The sequence below is a fragment of the Oenanthe melanoleuca genome, chromosome Z, assembly GCF_029582105.1.
Source record: "Oenanthe melanoleuca isolate GR-GAL-2019-014 chromosome Z, OMel1.0, whole genome shotgun sequence".
In the NCBI taxonomy this organism is placed as follows: Eukaryota; Metazoa; Chordata; class Aves; order Passeriformes; family Muscicapidae; genus Oenanthe; species Oenanthe melanoleuca.
Window position 1 is genome coordinate 39126765 of NC_079362.1, and position 17577 is coordinate 39144341.

A 17577-nucleotide genomic window follows, 5' to 3' on the forward strand; every position below is an offset into this window, starting at 1 on the left:
AAGCTACTGCAGCCTTCACAAGTCTCCTAAAACGCTGTTGGGTTGTCGAGTTCTGTCCAGTGCCTCAACCAGTGTAACAGAGTCCCACAACACATAAATACTGCACGTGTTAATAAACTAGCATCACCTTCAAAAGTGGAGCCAGAAGGCAAGGAGAGAGCCCCATTCCACTAATGTAGATATCCCATCACACACACAGAAGCAGTGTGAATCTAAAGGAGGTAATTTAGTACATCAGCCTTTTTGACTGGTCTTTTTGAACATCATATTCTACCAAGAAGTTCACTGTTTCCACCTCCATTTCAAAGGGCCCTTGTTTCTTAATTAGCTTTGGGGATGCTGAGGCACAAACACTTGCTGAAATCTGACTGAAACCAGAAAATGGAATGGGTTTCCCAAGCCACGCAAACTTGCTCCCAGTCTGCCTCTGGGCCTCTACACTGCCAACATCTGAGAGACTGCTGTCCCCAGCCACCAACTGGATAAAGATTCTTCCTGAATGGAGTGGAGGTGACAGGCTCACCAAGCTCTAGTGCATCTTCCTGTGGAGGGCTTTGGAGTATCTCTACCTGGTATCCCCAGGAAGCACAGAGCTTCCCTCTGTAAATTTCTCCGTTCCCTGGTAGGAATTACCAGACAGCTTCTGATCAGCTCTTCTGTGCCCCAAGAGAACTCTAAGTGCCAAAATGCCAGTACCTAAAGGATGGACAGCAACTTACACCCATTCAGTTTAATGGAGAAACTTGATTACAAGTCAAGTCACAGCTAAATTCTTTATGCAAAGCCTCCATGTTCACTTTCACAAACTGTTTTCCTCTAAAGCATTAATTCATTAATGTTCCTGTATAAAATCTTTCTGTTTTTGTTTAAATCAAGTCATAATTTTGCAGTCATAATATGGTGTTCAAATATCATGCTCAATAAAATAGGAGTTTGTAATTTGAGGCAGCCACATCTTAATTCCACCTAATTCTAATGTATTATTGACCATGTTATAATACAGAAAGTCGTAAGGGCTGAGTAAATCTATCTCATCATTATAACATGGCTTTTTATATTATTTTAAAGTAGCAGAGCACATGTTTTTAGAAGTATTTTGTATAAACATTTTCACTAAAAGCAAAGCTGGTATGTATTATTTCACTGATACTTCTAGGCAGAAGTGCTAGCTTTCCTGAAATGAGAGAAATAAATTAAAGCTTTCAGCTGACTGCTTTCTTTCTTATAAAATGCAACAGTGGTAAAAGCATTTCCCAGCCTTCTGAAAGGAAGGTTGACAGATGTGATTGCAACCCACACACCTCCCTCTGGGAAATAAAATACATCACGCCCATGGAAAAAGGATTTCTGGATAGTGCTTTTGCAAGTTGCCAGGCTTTCTTAACTGTGAAACAGAACTATCACCAGATCTCGGAGGAAGTCATTATGGGAACCTACTCAGGGAACTTAGAATCAATTAACCTTCAAAGTCAGCGTGGTCACCTCATAATGACTTAGTCATATGCCATGATCACACTGCTTATTGTGCAATAGTACCTAAGTGATAATTAATGATTATCTAAGGATTTCTAATGAATTTTAAAATTCTCAAATGAACCCTAAAATCTAGGCCCAAACCCCTTGAAGAAGCATGCCATCAATTTATTCCAGTTTTAGAACAGATGCAATTTGATAAATTATCTGAATTCTTCTCTAGTCCAAATGTTTTTTCTGTCAACGTCAACTTGTAAAGAGAAATGTTTTTCCTAGGGGTTCTGAGGTCAAATGTTTCTTGTATGACAGCCAGTCATGCAGTTGTCAGCCCAAGACTAGACTCATATATTATTGCTTCTGTTTTATGTAAGAACAAGGGGATTTACATCCACTTCATTTCACTGCCTTTATGAATTGTGCAGTTACCAACCCACTCCTCATAAGTACAAAGTGTACCAAACATTTTGAAACAGCAGAACAGGGCTGCTAGCTCATTAAATTACCTACTGGCTGAAAAACATTGCATTTCAATTTTTCTTTATCTAGCTACCAGAAAAATAAAGACATGTCCTAGCATCACCACGCCTTTTCATTTGTCCAGCTTCTATCAGAGACATCAATTGCCATCAAATCCTCTCCTTGGTGTACCTAAATTCTTCAGGTATGCTGAACAAGAAGAATTGGCCTCAATGGCCTGCTAGAACACACGCATCAAAACCTGGACTATAATTTAAGCAGCTGAGATCCACTAAGTGTGGGGGGGGGGGACACCTGAACACTCCAGTGAATCTTTCCTGCACTCAAACACCACTGATACCTAGGTTTTCATCACTGAAGATCCTGAAGTGCCTGGAGTCTGGATACAGCAGTGGTTACCTTGGCCCAGAGCAGGGTGCCTTAGCATTTTGATCTCATCTGTGACATTTAAATTTAATATACAAGCAGCATTCAGGTTTGGCAAACAAGAGAGGCAATGACTTTGCTCAGGGACTGCAGCACGTGGAAACCAATTCTCCCTTTGAGACGTGCTCACTGTGTGGCAGAGTCACACTAGCTCTAGAGCCTGTCCTGTCAGCCCTGTCAAGCCTTTGTTCTAACCTGTCTACAAATTCTCTGTGTATCTATCTGTAGGCCTGGAATTTAGGATTTTGAAGTCCAAAGGTGGCACAAGATCTACAAGTTAGTGTCACAGGTCTACTCACCGCCAATTACATCCCAGAAGCACCAAATATTTAATCTTCCTCTCAAATTTCAGTGCAAAGCCTCTGGAGAATAACTTTCTTACTTACTTATGGGTAAAACTAACAAAAATCTCAGAGGTATTTCTACCAAAACATAACTAAAAATTAAAGCAATGTTGGGAAGGCTTCAAGCTTCTCTGAAAGGCAGGCTATAACTCTCTGTAAAAAGCTAAATTAAAGCCCCAATAAGATAGAAGAGGAATTTAAAGAGTTTGCAGTTATTTGCTCTTATTTACCCTTCAATGATCAACTAATGAAGTTGGAATAATTTTTACACAAGGATGTATCATCCCCTCCTTGCACTGTTCTGTTTTGATTAATAATACGAAGCTACCAACAAAGTGTGATGCAATGTTTAAAAGAAAGCTTATGCTTTCAAACGAAGCATAAATTTAATGCACAAATGCTTCTAATACTTTCAATGCTTTCTATTTTTAAAAAAATTTATAGGACAGATAATAATCACTCAGAACAATGCTACAAGAGCTAACCTTCTTAAATTAAGATTTCAAATTCAGAAATGAAGTTTTGTGTTTTGCAAAGAAAAGTATGCACTCCATCCACAACTTCCAAGTAAAAGGAGTCAGGTATTGCTATAGAGCCATTTTAAGAAAAGAGACCACCTTCTTTTGTGAATTCTAAGGAATTACTATACAACATAGGATGAAAATACTTATTTCTAGTGTTGCAGCAAGAAACCATAACCAAGGCTCCACAAAGAACCACAAACTGAGTATACTTTATGTCTGCATTCTAAATAAAGGCATAATAAAATGGAAGAGAAAATAAAATGGAAGAGAGAAATTATGCATCCAAGGTCAGAAAAAGGGGAACCAAGTATGTGCAAAACATGCTTGAGAAAAAAAAAAAAATTATCACTGTGCAGAGACATCTGTGTTTTCTAGTCTGTGAAGCCTGAAAAAGTGATGGCTTCAGCTCACTAGAAATAGCTTAGTACTGCTAACATATAACAGACTCTAATTGCTGCAGCTGGATAGAAAAACGTACTATGAAATTCTGACAAATTCAAGTATTTGTGTGATAAAAGCAAAAAAACCCAAAAAACTATTAAAGTTTTAAGTTAAATGAGGGAAAGGCAGTGGCTTCCAGTTTGTATGTAACATGCATAACATTCCTTTCAAGATGATGAAAGAGTCCACAGAGTGGGAATTTAAAAGGTTATTTCCAGGTCAAGGAGACACTTTTCACTAGGACCTAGAGTTACGAAAATACATCTGAATGCTCTAAATATACTAAAAGACTGCAATAAAGTGACGTTCTTCAAGGATATCTCATGCTTGTGCATGGATGCTGAATCTGCTAAGCAATGATTTGGTTTTTAAAGTTTCATAAATTAAATGTTTCATAGAAATTAGATTTTTTGGTAAATCAGTTTCCTGATACAAGGCAGTTGAAAGAAATAATTCCAAACGCCTATGTGGATAAAGTAGCTCCGTTTTGTATTTGGTGCTGTAAGGACCTACTTGGCCACTGCAATAATTAACCAAATGCCCACCTATTCCTGCATATAAATCATGACCTTGAATAGAATCAGAGAATGGTTCGTGTTGGAAGGGACCTTGAAGATCTCCAAGTTCCAGCTCTCCTGCCATGGGCAGGGTCACCTCCCACTAGACCAAGTTGCTCAGAGCCCCACCCAACCTGGCCTTAAGCACTTCCAAGAATGGAGATCCAGAACTTCTCTGACCAACCTGTGTCAGTGCCTCACCACCCTCACAGTTAAGAATTTCTTCCTAATATCCAATCTGAGTCTACCATCTTTCAGTTTGATGCTATTCCCCCTTGTCCAGCCAATTGCTCACCTCTGAGAAACTGCCAGCTAGTAAGGCAGTGAAATGTTTAGGAGTCTGTATGCAATACAGCAAACCTCTTGATGAAGCAGAAAATAAAAATCAATAGTGAACAGGCCTTAGACCCTGTTGCCTTGGGACTGTGCATGTTGACATATAGCAAAAAAAGGGCAGCTGCAGTTGCTCATTTATACAGAATTTTGTCTCTGTGTGGTATACCGACTCATTATTGTAGTCAGAACAGAACACAAGTGCCAGGAAACATATTATGTTTTAATCAGAATTGAAAATAGACACTTAGAGTAGATTCTGAGGATAGCAAAACAGGTTGCTTAATGAGATTTCAGCTTTATTTCTGTTTGTATTAAATAAAATAACAAAGACTGTCAAGAGGGTAGGTCCCTAGGCAAAATACAACTATTAGAACGTTAGAGAAAAAGAATTACATATTTAATGTCTAAGCATGCGATTAAAATGACAATCCTCTCTATTCAACAGCTTTATGTAACATCATGGTGATTTTGAGAACTACAAAACTTTGTAGTAGTTAGCATATTCAAGTTTACAAAGGGATTGCTAGCATCATCTTTTCCTCTTTGACTGCCTAAATAAATAAATAAATGTGTTACCTTTGTGATATCCAAAATAGCACTTCTTCAACTTGAAAGACTCATGAAGCAGTTTGAAAAACTGAAGAAAAAATCTCCAATTGAAGCTATATAGGGATTGCTCACCTCACAAAACAATTATCTAAATTGCAATGGAAATAATTTGCTGAGCTTCCTGCCATCAAGCTTATGAAACATGCAGATTGTCATTCTTCTGCTCAATGGACAGTAGTGGGTACACACTGACACACACACAGAGCAACTTTGCTGCCAAAAGAGCTCCTATTCCATGTGAGAAGAGAGGGTGGGTGGAGCAGTCCATCCCTCCTACCACTGCCATGATTACCAAGTCTCCCCCAAAGCTTTCAAGTACAGACACTGGCCTGGTTTAATTTGGACAGATTTCAGAGCAGAAGGAGCTGCAGAAGCGACAACACTCTGACAGTGAGGTTACAGAGCAAGAGAACACAAGAGTTAGTATCAAGTGGGGAGAGGAAGAAGCATCACACTAATTTTGCTGTGTATTCACATCATACTTCAAAGAATTCTGAACAAAACCCAGAAAGAGCAAGAATATAAGGAACTTTATATAGGATTATAATTTAGTTTGGAAAGAAATACCTGTTTAAATTATCCACATTTGGCAAACTAACCCAAGTGTATACAAATGTAACTAAAAAAACCAACCCAGACTACAACTATTACAATAAACCATCACATGCTGGACTGGAAGTGTAAAAATATGTTTGCATAAACATTACAAAATCGTATCAAGCATATTTAGACCATTGGAAAAAATGGAATTCCAAAAGCTACTTCCCAGTTTTCTTTTTAAATCTATACTGTAAATCTACACCTTACTGAAAGCATGCAACACTGAAGGATCTTTATAAGGTGGAAACACCATTTATCAAAGCTAATAAACCGGAAGACAAAACCTACATAAGAAAAACCGCATGAACAACCAAGAAAAAGACACAAGTGTTGCCCAAGATTCTGATACCAAGTCTTCTGCTTGCATGAAATTCTTACTCTAAAGCATGGTTAACTGATACTGAGCAGGTATGGCAATAATAAAGTGCCAGGCATGCCATCTGTGTAAAGATATGCACATTCCAGCAGCAGGCACTGACAAACTCTTAAGAGGTGAGTAAAACTTAACTCCTACAATTGCAGTCTTTGAGGAACTGAAGGCCAAACTTGAAAAAATGCAGAAGCAGTCTCTGCTGACTTATTTACCTCAATCTATTAGCAATGACATTGGATGAAAAACTGGGAACTATACCAGTATGAAATGGTGTGAAAGTTCAGTTCTCATTTCAACAAGAGAGAACTGGGAAAATTCTGTTCTGTTTTATGTGGGTTAGAAAATGAGAAAAAGCTTTCACTGAGGCCACTTTACACCAACATTGTAAATTTTGCTAAACTAATCTCCACTTAGAATCTCTATTTTCCTGTGCTCTGATCTTCAAATAAGTTTATTTAGTTCCAGGCTGTTCTTTTGGATCCATAACATCAATATTAATTAAAGTAAAAAGCAGAAAAAAAGAATCCTAAATATGCTGATTTTTTTTTTTAAACTTTGTAGTGCATTCAGAGTGAAAAATATATGTAGATATCAGGAAGCCGTAACACTGACATAGAAACTAAGATTTCTAAGGCTATTATCTGTTTTCTTTTGGGGTGATGAGGAAGTTACTTACAGCTCCAGAATGAGAATGACATCTGTTTTGTTCTCATAGACATCATGAAGCGTGATCACATTAGGATGCCGAATCTCTTTCAGTATACCAACTTCTCGCTCGATGTCTTCCCGGCTTACTCCACGGCGGCTGGACTTGGTTCTCCTTTTCTTGATGAATTTTGCTGCAAACTGCTGACCAGTACTTTTCTCGCGGCATTTTTTCACAACGGCAAACTGCCCACTAAAAAAAAAAGAGATGATGAGAGTTCAGCTCAGGAAAATTTAGTGTTAGCGGTAGCCTGTTTACTGTGGTGGAGGAAATCAGCTTTTAACTCTGCTTGACCTAAGTACACTACTGCTCTTTATGACATCTAGAATAACACCTGAAAAAAACCTAGAAGAGGCAGGGAAGGTAATTTAAGATATGGCTTTTGCATCACAAAAATGTACACATTTCAGCATGTAAGTAAAAGGTAACACCTTATCAGCGGGGACCACTGGATTTTTGACAAATATTTGCACTGAGGATTACTGGGCAAAAGTAATGATTTCTGGATTTCTCCTCTCATACTTGTTGAATATTTTTTCTCTGTTCTGCAGCTGATACAGTTAGTAGTTTCTTACAATCTCAATGATTTCTCAATATTCACTTTATTCTATAGCCAAGGTCGTTTTTAAGTTTTTAAAATGAAACTGGATTTCATGACACTGCTTTTGATTTTTAAAGCACTGACTAAATACAGTAGTATCAAGAATTAGATACTGTATCATCTTGTTAAGTACAAGTTTGAAGATGAGAAAAGTACAGAGGCACTGAGAAACAAAATCTGTGTTGGTACTACAAACCAGAAGAAACTCCAGGAATCTGCTGACTCCAGCACACTATCATTTATGTACTGCTGTTGCTAGATGTACACACTGATCTAGATCAGAAATCTCCAGGAGTATAACGTGGACTTAAGGAAAGAATAGGATTTCTAAAACGGTTTTTCTCAAGTTTCCCTAATCTCTTGTTGAAGATTCTCAGAAAATTCTCCTCCTGCTTTTTTCACCAATGAAGGAATCACAGAATTACAGAATGATACCAATGAGAACATTTTTTGAAGTTAGCCAACTCTGTTAACTGAAGAAGAGCTGTTCTCTAAAGCAGACTTAGAATAGCAATTAAACCAGAGCTAGCCCTAATAAGTTTGACAATTTGAACAGCCATATAGCATTTGGAGCCACACATTTCATGGCATCATTGCTGTGCTGATCACACACAGTGACACACTGTCTTGAACTGGGACATGCACCTGAGCAAGACACTTGTAGAAGGGCAGGGCATAGAGCACCTCTCATATGAGCTCCTAGAAAGACACTCTAGAGCAGCCACCACCACCTTTTCAAAGGAAATCTTTGAGTGCAACCATGGGTAGTGAGAGAAGAAACTTTGAGAGGAGTCTTAGGTCAACAGTCTGAAGCTGAGGTTCAGGTTCATTTCAGTATTATGATCACCATTCAAGTTTAATTCTTCATTGCTTAATGAAATAAATTCAGTAACTTGTGAGAAGATGTTATGCTGCATGAAAAATAACTTTGCCTTAAATTTCATCCGGCTCTAATTCCGCACAAAGTTTTCAAGGATCAGATTTGCCATATGGGAACCCCCACATTATTATTACAAACTGCAGCAGACAGAGCAGTGCTTCAGACCACACCATATCCATCCACCACACACAGCCTGGAAAACCTGCTGCACTTGCCCAGACTTGGCCTGCTGGTGTTATCAGAGATGCTCTTTGACATGTAAGACATTCTTATGTGACTGAAAGAGAAAGCACAGACCTCTGGAGTATCTGTGTCATCCTAAACTGGCAGCAGAGAGCTAGACAAGGTGTCCTAAAATCATCAGCCTTCTCTGCCTGGTGCAATCCAATTTCACAAAAACTGAGTTTGATCTCCAAGGTCTGGGAATTTTGCACTGCCAGAGTAGAGGTATTTGCACTGCTAGATTGAAAACAAGTCTTTCTGACTCTTGCTTCCATGGAGAAAAGCAAGTGATTGTCTCTCACTCTCTCCCACAGCCTGCACATCTCCACAGAGATACAAAGCTTTATTTAAAATGCAGTCAGTTTTGCAGAAAATTCACAGTTTCAGAGAAACAACAAAGTGGAGTAGTAGACAGAGGCAGACATCATCACAATTCCAAACAGCTACTCAAGCTCCTGGATCACAAGGAAGTCAAAAGCTGCTGTTTGTCTTTTGACCACCTGGCTAGAAGTCTGAAGTGCCTGATAGAGGAAGAAAAAAATATTTCTGCTTATGATTCATCCATAGGCTTGCATGCTGCATGGCTAACCACTTTCTTATTGATGCTCTGCCTCTAAGTTTAGCAAAAGCTACTGCTTCACTATGGAAAATAAACAAATAAACACAAGAAAAGAAACAACCCTCCCCCCTACCCACCCACCTCCCTCTCTCCCCTGTAATCCCTACCCAATCCCTACAATGCAAATTAAACAAACCCAGAAACAACAACCCCAAAATATAATATTAAAACCAAAATTACATCTAACAGCAGCTCTGGAGTAAAAAAGGAAAAACATAAATCTGAACTATAGAGACATATAATATATTCTCATATCCAAGAAGACTTCATTATAAAAGTTGATGGGGATTAGAAGTTTTCTGGGTTTTACTGACATGATGATTTTTACATAGCATTATTCATATTTAAATTGCATCATTCCCCAAAGCCACTTCACTCTGCTGATGCCTTTAGGGCTAAGACTATTTAATCTTATTCTGGCAATGGGTCAACTATGACATTATGGGATGAGGTTGATCTCCTGGAACAAAGGGATCTACATAAGACAAGTAGATCTCCTCTCTTCTGAGATATGCAATTTATTTTTTCAGTCCCTCATATTTTCTCTGTCCACAACAATCTGTTGGAAGGATGCCCTGGTCTATCACTATTCAATATAAAAGTGTTAACAGAAGTCCAACACATTGTTTTAAACACAGACTTTAAAGACTGGTGTCATCTACAGTTTATAGGAGGTAAAGCTCCAAAAATCTTTGACACTACTCAAGACGGTAAGAAAGTTATCAACTGATAAGTACCTTGAGTAAGTGCCAGTTATACACCAAATAACCTTCTTATTGTTGGTGTTGTGGTATTTATTCAGCACACAACTGCACAATTAGCTGTTTGTTATTAAACGCTGTACACGCAGATCCCACGTAAGCTGCAATCAAAGGGGCTGTTTCATGCCTGTGATCCCTAGGCCACACCATTTTACAACTCCTAAGTTCCTGTTTTAAAAGCAGAGGAGATGTGTAAATCAAAATGTATTTACTAGGCTTCCCCTTGGAGAACTGCAGGGACAAGCTGATATAAATCAGCTTTTCATGGGCTAACACTCATACAATATCCAGTAATATCTTCTCATTTACCATACATTTTCAGATTCAGCATTCATTCACACAGCACCTTCAAAGCCAGAACAGTCCTTCAGTTTTTGAAGTTCCCTTGCTTTTTTAGGTTTGATTTAAAGTGCATGGAGTAAAAAAAATGACTTGCACTTTAGAAGGAAATTCTAAAATTCTAACCATCCTGCACCTCTCCCCAAAGTAAATCACAAATTCACACTTAATAAAGTATCTGACATCAGTCCTCTCCACATAGCAGAATCAGGTTAAACAGCAAGGCAGGATGACAGCTTGATGTAAGAACAAATACTTCTGCTAATAACAGTAATTTGTTTTGTGATCTTGTAATCCTTAACTCAACCAGCCCTTAATTACTACCCTAAACCTACTCTTTGTGGGACACTTGGCATACATCCACATCCAGTGATTTTTCAGACTAATTTCAGAACAAGTATTTACCCATTACCTTACCATGACATTTCTGCATCCTTTTTACATCATGAGACACACTGCTCTTCACAATAAATATATGTATAAGCAAAAGTTATGCAGAAAGGGAATGGAAGCACCAATAAAGCCCCTATATGTCAACTTTTATTGGTCCTTGCTTAGTGGGATCACAAAACAACTACTCACTAGCATGAATTAAGGAAAGTTTTAAATACAGAGACATTTAGTTTAGAATCAAAGGGAAAACACAAAAAAGTACTTTCTTTTTTTTTCCCACAAGGATGATGACAGTGGTTAGGGGTGGCAAACACCCTGTGTACCATCCCACTCCCAGCTGTCTGAACCAGCTCGTCCCAGCTAGTTCATTCTGTGAGGAGTAAAACTTTTGTCCCAAGAACCCTGTGAAATAGTTCTAAGCTGGACACAGAATTGGTCAAGTAACCCTAAGGGACCAATTTTCTAGTAGTTATTGCCACAAAAGATCAAAAATGGGGCAATTTTCTATGTCATTTTCTGAAGACTGCATTCCAAAGTTTAATGAGAGCAGAAAATAGGAGTAAAGAAACGATATTAAGTTGCCATCAGAGTAATAAGATGCCTCGGTATGTTTCTGGTACGTAGGAATTTTTCTCCTATTTAAAAATTTTATATTCACCACACAGCTCTGAAAACACAATGTACTGAGATTCAACTACTTTTACTATTTGTTTGACTACTTTCCTTTTTTAAATTACACTAATCCAACAGAAAGAGATTTACATAATACTATTAGATTAGCCTGTGAAAGAAACTGCAACTCTACCATGGGGCAAACTTGTTTCCTCCCACAGAACTCCTATCAGCATACTGTACACACTTCTGTCTTTCCTCAGAGATCTGCTGCAGGGAAGGCCAATGGACCAGGGGATGTGGAGCCCCAGGAGCATCCCAGCATCAGTCAGCTCCATCAGCAACCACTGCTGCACATTACCACTGTCTGTCACCACAGGCATCTGACCTGATTCTGCTAATAAGGTTATCTCTCACAAAAATCACTGAGGAGGCAGCAGTATCCAAGTCTTTTCCAAAGAAAAGGAACACTTGTCCTCAAAGTTGACCACTTGATAACATGAAGGAACAGCATCTATATACCTGGTAGAAGAAGCAGCTGGAAGCACCTGAAGTCTATTAATCACCATAGACTTGTTTAGGCTGCACATAAACATAAACAGTTGTTTCAGGAAAGGGCACAGTGGCCATAGCATAACAGAAGTAGTAATTTTGGGAGTTACATGAAAAAAGCAGTACCAAAGAAAGGAAAAAAGAGAAATTAAACATGATACAGCATTTAAGCTAAGGAGAAAATACTCCTCAAATTATGTATGAGTGAGTAAGCACAAGAACAAACCAGCTGGAAATTGATGGTGGACCAGAGATCACTGTTAAGAACTGGCTGTCTCAAGTACTACTAGTATAGAAAAGAAAACACAAGGGCTTAACTAGATCTGACTGTGGAACAATAAAAAGTTGAGTGCTACAAGTACACAGACAGGCAAGGAACGTGTGTTAGGCAATTGTGCTCTAGATTTCCGAAAGGTACAGAGTTAAAATGAAGTTGCAATTTACACCCATCAAAATAATGCATGTTGATACACTTTCCTTAGAAATATTTTGGAAAAGCAGCACAGACAAAAAGAACAACATCAAGGAAGGGGAAGCAAAGCGAAAAATCAGACAGATATATAAATACCCAAGTCTACTAACACCTGGTATTTATGAGTTCTGATAATTCCCAATTTCCAAATTCCTGGTTATGCACAGATGAATTATACACTTATAAACTCCGCATCTTCTAAGTTGTTTTTATTTCTGACTTAGAATAAATCTTGGTTTCTAATTACCAAGTTCCAAAAGTACCAAGATTCCACCATAGTGCATCAATGTATATATGTGATGCTAAGTTTGATTATCCTTCACTATGAATACATCAAATATTTAAAGTTTTTTACCAAAATATGCAAAGTATAAAAAACAATTCTTTCTTTATGTAATATTTTAAACTAAAAAAACCCCAACTTTCAAAATGAATTCTATTATTACTGTATAATTTATTTAGATATTTTTTTTGTCTCTAGAGACAAACTGAAACTTCTGTTGTACTGTCTATTTAAATACAGCTGGAATGATGTAACTGTTAAATTAAAAATTAAATTAATAGAAGTATTTTGATATTATCTATAACATGACAACATGAAACAGTTAGAATCTGAGTTTTCAAGCAGTGTAAGAAGCAGGTCAAATTTTCAAGCATATTTATAGACTAAACTACCTACCATAACTCTGTGTAACTGAAGTTAGGTTGCACGATGGACCAGAAAATAAAGAATTATAGTGGTGTGACTTAACCCCAGATGGCCACAGCTCTTCTCAGACCCTCCATGGTGTGACAGAGAGGAGAATCAGGAAAAAAATTAAAAGCTCAAGGGTTAAGATAAGAACACTTTAATGGCTGCAATGATGTAAAAAAAACCCAAAAAACCTAATAAAACCAATGACAATAACAATAGCAATGGAAAGGAGAGGGTGAGAACTAGAGAGGGGAATGAAACCTGAGAGGAAGAAGCAATGCACAATGCAATTGCTCAGCACACACCGATGCCCAAATCCATCCTCCAGCAGTGACTGCCTCTCTGCTGTGATAAACTCCTGCTGGATTTTGATATCATACTGGGTATGATTTTCATGGTACGCTATACCATGGCCCAAAATTGGCCAGTTTGGGTCAGCTGTGCTGGCTGAGCAGGGGCTCCCAGCCTCCTGCACCTGCTGGCTGGCAGGGCATAGGGAGCTGAAAGGTCCTGGCCTTAAGGTAGGCAAGGAGGAGCAATGAAACCTCAGTGTGTTACCAACATAATTGTCATGCTAAATCCAGACCACAGCACTGTGCAAGATACTAAGAAGAAAACTAACTCTAATACAGCTGAAACCAGACACAAAGAAGCAGAGGATTTGTCCAATCTGTTATTTTCTCCAGCATTTTAAAGCTTGTGCCGCATATTTTTGTAGTTTGGTTATTTTAAAAAAAAATCATCATGCCTTTTAGCTATGTATTTATATCCTGCAGAAATCCTCTTGTGCTGCCAACCTCAGCACATAATGCTAATGAAATTGGAGGTTTCTGTAGCTCTGCTGATTTCTGTAATTTCATTAGGTGGCTAACAGACTTCTCTAGATGTTTGCTAAGCTTACAGAAAAGTGATTTTCTTCACTGCTTTTTCAGATACCCAGAAGAGCTACTAGTCCTAAGGGAGGCATAAGATCATGGTAAAAAAATTTATGACAGATCTAAATAAGGTATCTCAGAAAAATATACATTGTTCACTGTTTTTTATTATTATATCTTAAATGTTTTGTGTTGTTCCAAGTAGCTTATGAAAAATTTTAGAGGAATGGTTATAGTGGACATGGGGAAGAAGAAAAAAAGAGATGAAAAGACTATTACTTTGTGTACAGATATGCATGTGTATGCTGTACTGAGTGCTACAAAGTGTTTTAATTCCTTACTGTGAGGGTGGTTTATCATAGAATTAAACTGCTTTCTGTGCCACATGTTTAAAAAGGCAAGTACCTGCCATTGCCAAGGCTCCCTATGGAGCCCGTTTATCCATTTATGGATTTGGTCAAGATCACTGAACACAGCTCCTCAGTACAGTAATTAGTTAAGCATGAGCAGATTAATCAGATGGCTCTGGCTGGCTCAGAGAGGAGGGGATAAAGAAAGGACAGCTACATACTGTGCCTCCATGTCAGAAGTAAGACCAAGCCTGTACAACTTTCCATGTCCCTTCCCCCTTCAGGTGAGCACCCTCACCTAAAGGATCAGCACCTGCTTGGGATTTCCTTATTCTACTGAGAGAACCATGATCAAGTTTTTCCAACACATTTAATGTCAAACAAGTTAAACAGTTGGAGAGTGAATGCATGCACACACTTTGCTGAGCTGAAAAGCATTTATTAACTACTACAGCCCATCAGGCAGAGATGAGGCTCCTGTACCAGCAACTTGGCAGTAAACATCAACTGCAGATGACTGAAGAATTTTTTGCATTTACAAATAAGAAGCTTAGAAAAAATGCAATCTCGCGATTAGGCTGAATTTAATAAAGTAGAATAATGCACAAGTTTCAGCCACTCTCTGTGTACACATAAATATGCACAATATCTCTATAGACATTACTATGAGGATTAAAAAAACAGGATAAAAATATGAATGGATGATATTTTGGTATTATATTTGGTTTATCGTTTATTTCATGCACACTACACTGTGAATATGTATTTGATATATTTTCTCATAAGAAGTAACCGAGTTTGTGTCCCTGACAAGGGTTTTAATTAGAAACACAGCATATTCAAAAAGAAACTAAAAGTCAAAATGCCTGCAATATTTTCATCCTGCTGCTGTAGTTTATCTGAAGGCTAATGCATAGCCCTTGCCAAGTATGGCTGCTATGTAACCAGAGGAGAATGCAGTCCTCTCTTTTATCTAAGGAGAGTGCCTTCACAATTTTTTGCTTTTAAAAATGGCTTCGTTTCAATTCACAGCTTGAAACTGAACAGGATTTCAGTGAAATCCTGTGTACTGACTGTGTTATACCAATTCTCCCCATGCAGCTACAAGCAGATCTGCTCAGTGTGATTCCCAAGTGTTGGCATGTGACCTTGAAAGGGGGAGAAGAGTAGAAGAAATTTTTAAAAGTAGAGTCAGAAATGCTTTGTTATGTGATTCAATGTGAAAAGAGTTATGAAAACACTTGAACAAAAAGTGATATAAGTGTGGTTTGTGTTCAGAGGAAAGGGTTAAAAGGGGAAGAATGGTGATGAGGAGGATGGTTTTACTCAAGTGGCCTTACAGCTGGGAATACCAAGGCCTGGAGAATGAACAGTGTGGGAAACCATAAGTTAGACCTACTGCTGTTTATCCTCTATCTGTTTGGAGAATTTCAGTGTAGAGATAACCTAGGTGTTCACAGAGACTTGTAGGCCCTATCCCAGCCATGCTTGAGCTCCCAGCTGGGAGAGAGATCAAAGCAGAGACGGTGGAAAGCCCAGGGAGATCCCAGCAGTGCTGGATGGGGCTGCTCAGTGCTGGATGGACGGGCACAGCACAGCCCTGCCGCCGCTGGGGCTGCGCTGAGCCTGGCGGTGCCTGTGCCTCACTCTGTGTCTGCTGCCCAGCCTTGCTGCAGGATCCTCCCTTAGCAAGGTAATTCAGTAAATTTAGTCCCTGTGTTTCAGCTGTAGTTTTTTGGTTGCTCTCAGTCACCTGTGTGCATTGATTCACAGTTCAAAACAGAAGCTATTTCTATTTTCCTTACATAGTCCAACTCCTTGATATTTAATTAGATGCGGCTGAACTGTGGTTTGCTTCCCCACTTTAAAGGAATGTTTAGGTGAGTCATGATCACACATTAACAGAACCATAGAACAGTTTGGGTTGGAAGGGACCTTAAACATCAAGTTCCAACTCCCCTGCAATAGGCAGGGACACCTCCCACCAAACCAGATTGCTCAAACCTCCATGCAACTTGGCATTGAACACTTCCAGGGATGGGGCATCCACAATGTCTCTGGGCAACCAGTTCCTCCAGTGCCTCATTATCCTCACAGTAAGGAATTTTTTCCTAATATCTACTCTAAGAACTCCCTCTTTCAATTTAAAACCATTCCTCTTGTTTTATCGCTACATGTCCTTGTGAAAAATCCCTCTACTTAGCCTTCCTCTAATCCCCTTCAGATACTGAAAGGCTGCTGTAAGATCCCTGCAGAACCTTCTCTTTTCCAGGTTGACCTCCCCAACTCTCTCAGCCTGTCAGTATATAGCCTGGCATTACAGTATAGGAACAAGTAAATTTTGTTCATAATTTTTGATGTATCATAAATTTAATATAAACAAACCATAAGAATATCACCTCTTAAGAATTTATTTGCATTGAACTCAAATTTATTTCTATTTAAACATACCATTGTTCAAAAGAATGAGGAAGAAGAATATGGGAGTTATAGCAAAGAATGGAAAGCTCTGTTTTCTAATATGTACAGTACTTCAACAAATATTTATTATCTAAACTGCCACACAAGGCATGTAATTGTGAGGCAATCAAGGCTTAGGAAGCCATTTCATAATTGTTTAAAAATATTAGACAATGAAATTTACCTAGGACTTTAAGTAAGAGTTAACATCCATAAACTCAAATTGGCAAGTAGCAAATCAATATTGTAATAAAAATTTCACAAAGTCCTTCGAAGATCACTTGCTCAGAAAAAAATGTTGTGCAAGAAAGATGAAACTTTAAACATCTGATCAGTCCTTAAGCTTAACCTTTGATGCTGCCTAAATTTTGTATTTCTATATACCTCATTAGTTAGTCTTAAATTCAGGTTAACATTTTTATTGACTTTTCATCTTTTTAAAGGGCTTTTTAAAGAAAACCTTGCAATTACTCAATTTAGATAATTGTAAAATTAATTTGATTTCTGTTTTCCCAAGCTGTCTTCAAATTTCTTATGGCTTAAAAATAACCTTTATAATTTTCTTTTTCATATTCAATAAAAGAGGGACCTATAAAACCCATACTCAAAGTAAATGAAGAAACCCACACATGAAACCATTACCTTATGATCAAGACATGACAAAACTTCATACATAATGCCACCTAAAAGTGTAAAACTTAATGCCAGTGAATACATAAGAAGATTTAAGAAATCACACAGAATTCTTCAAACTATTTCTCTGGGCAGACTTCTCTTTTCAACACTGATACAATGGAATCATTCTGGGAAGCACTTCACAGAAATAGCTCCCATCTGTTAAATGTAGTACCATGTATGGTTTCATGGGCTGTTTATCTCTG

General features: G+C 38.2%; 1 protein-coding gene across 2 annotated transcripts in view; it reads right to left on the bottom strand.

Moving 5' to 3' along the window:
- The window catches only part of DAPK1 (death associated protein kinase 1), an 82027-nt gene that overhangs the window by 37424 nt on the left and 27026 nt on the right, over positions 1-17577 (bottom strand). For both annotated transcript variants that reach the window (XM_056514259.1, XM_056514258.1), the window contains exon 3: positions 6837-7058. In XM_056514259.1, coding sequence (XP_056370234.1) covers positions 6837-7058 — 222 coding nt within the window. The remainder of the gene's footprint in view (positions 1-6836; positions 7059-17577) is intronic.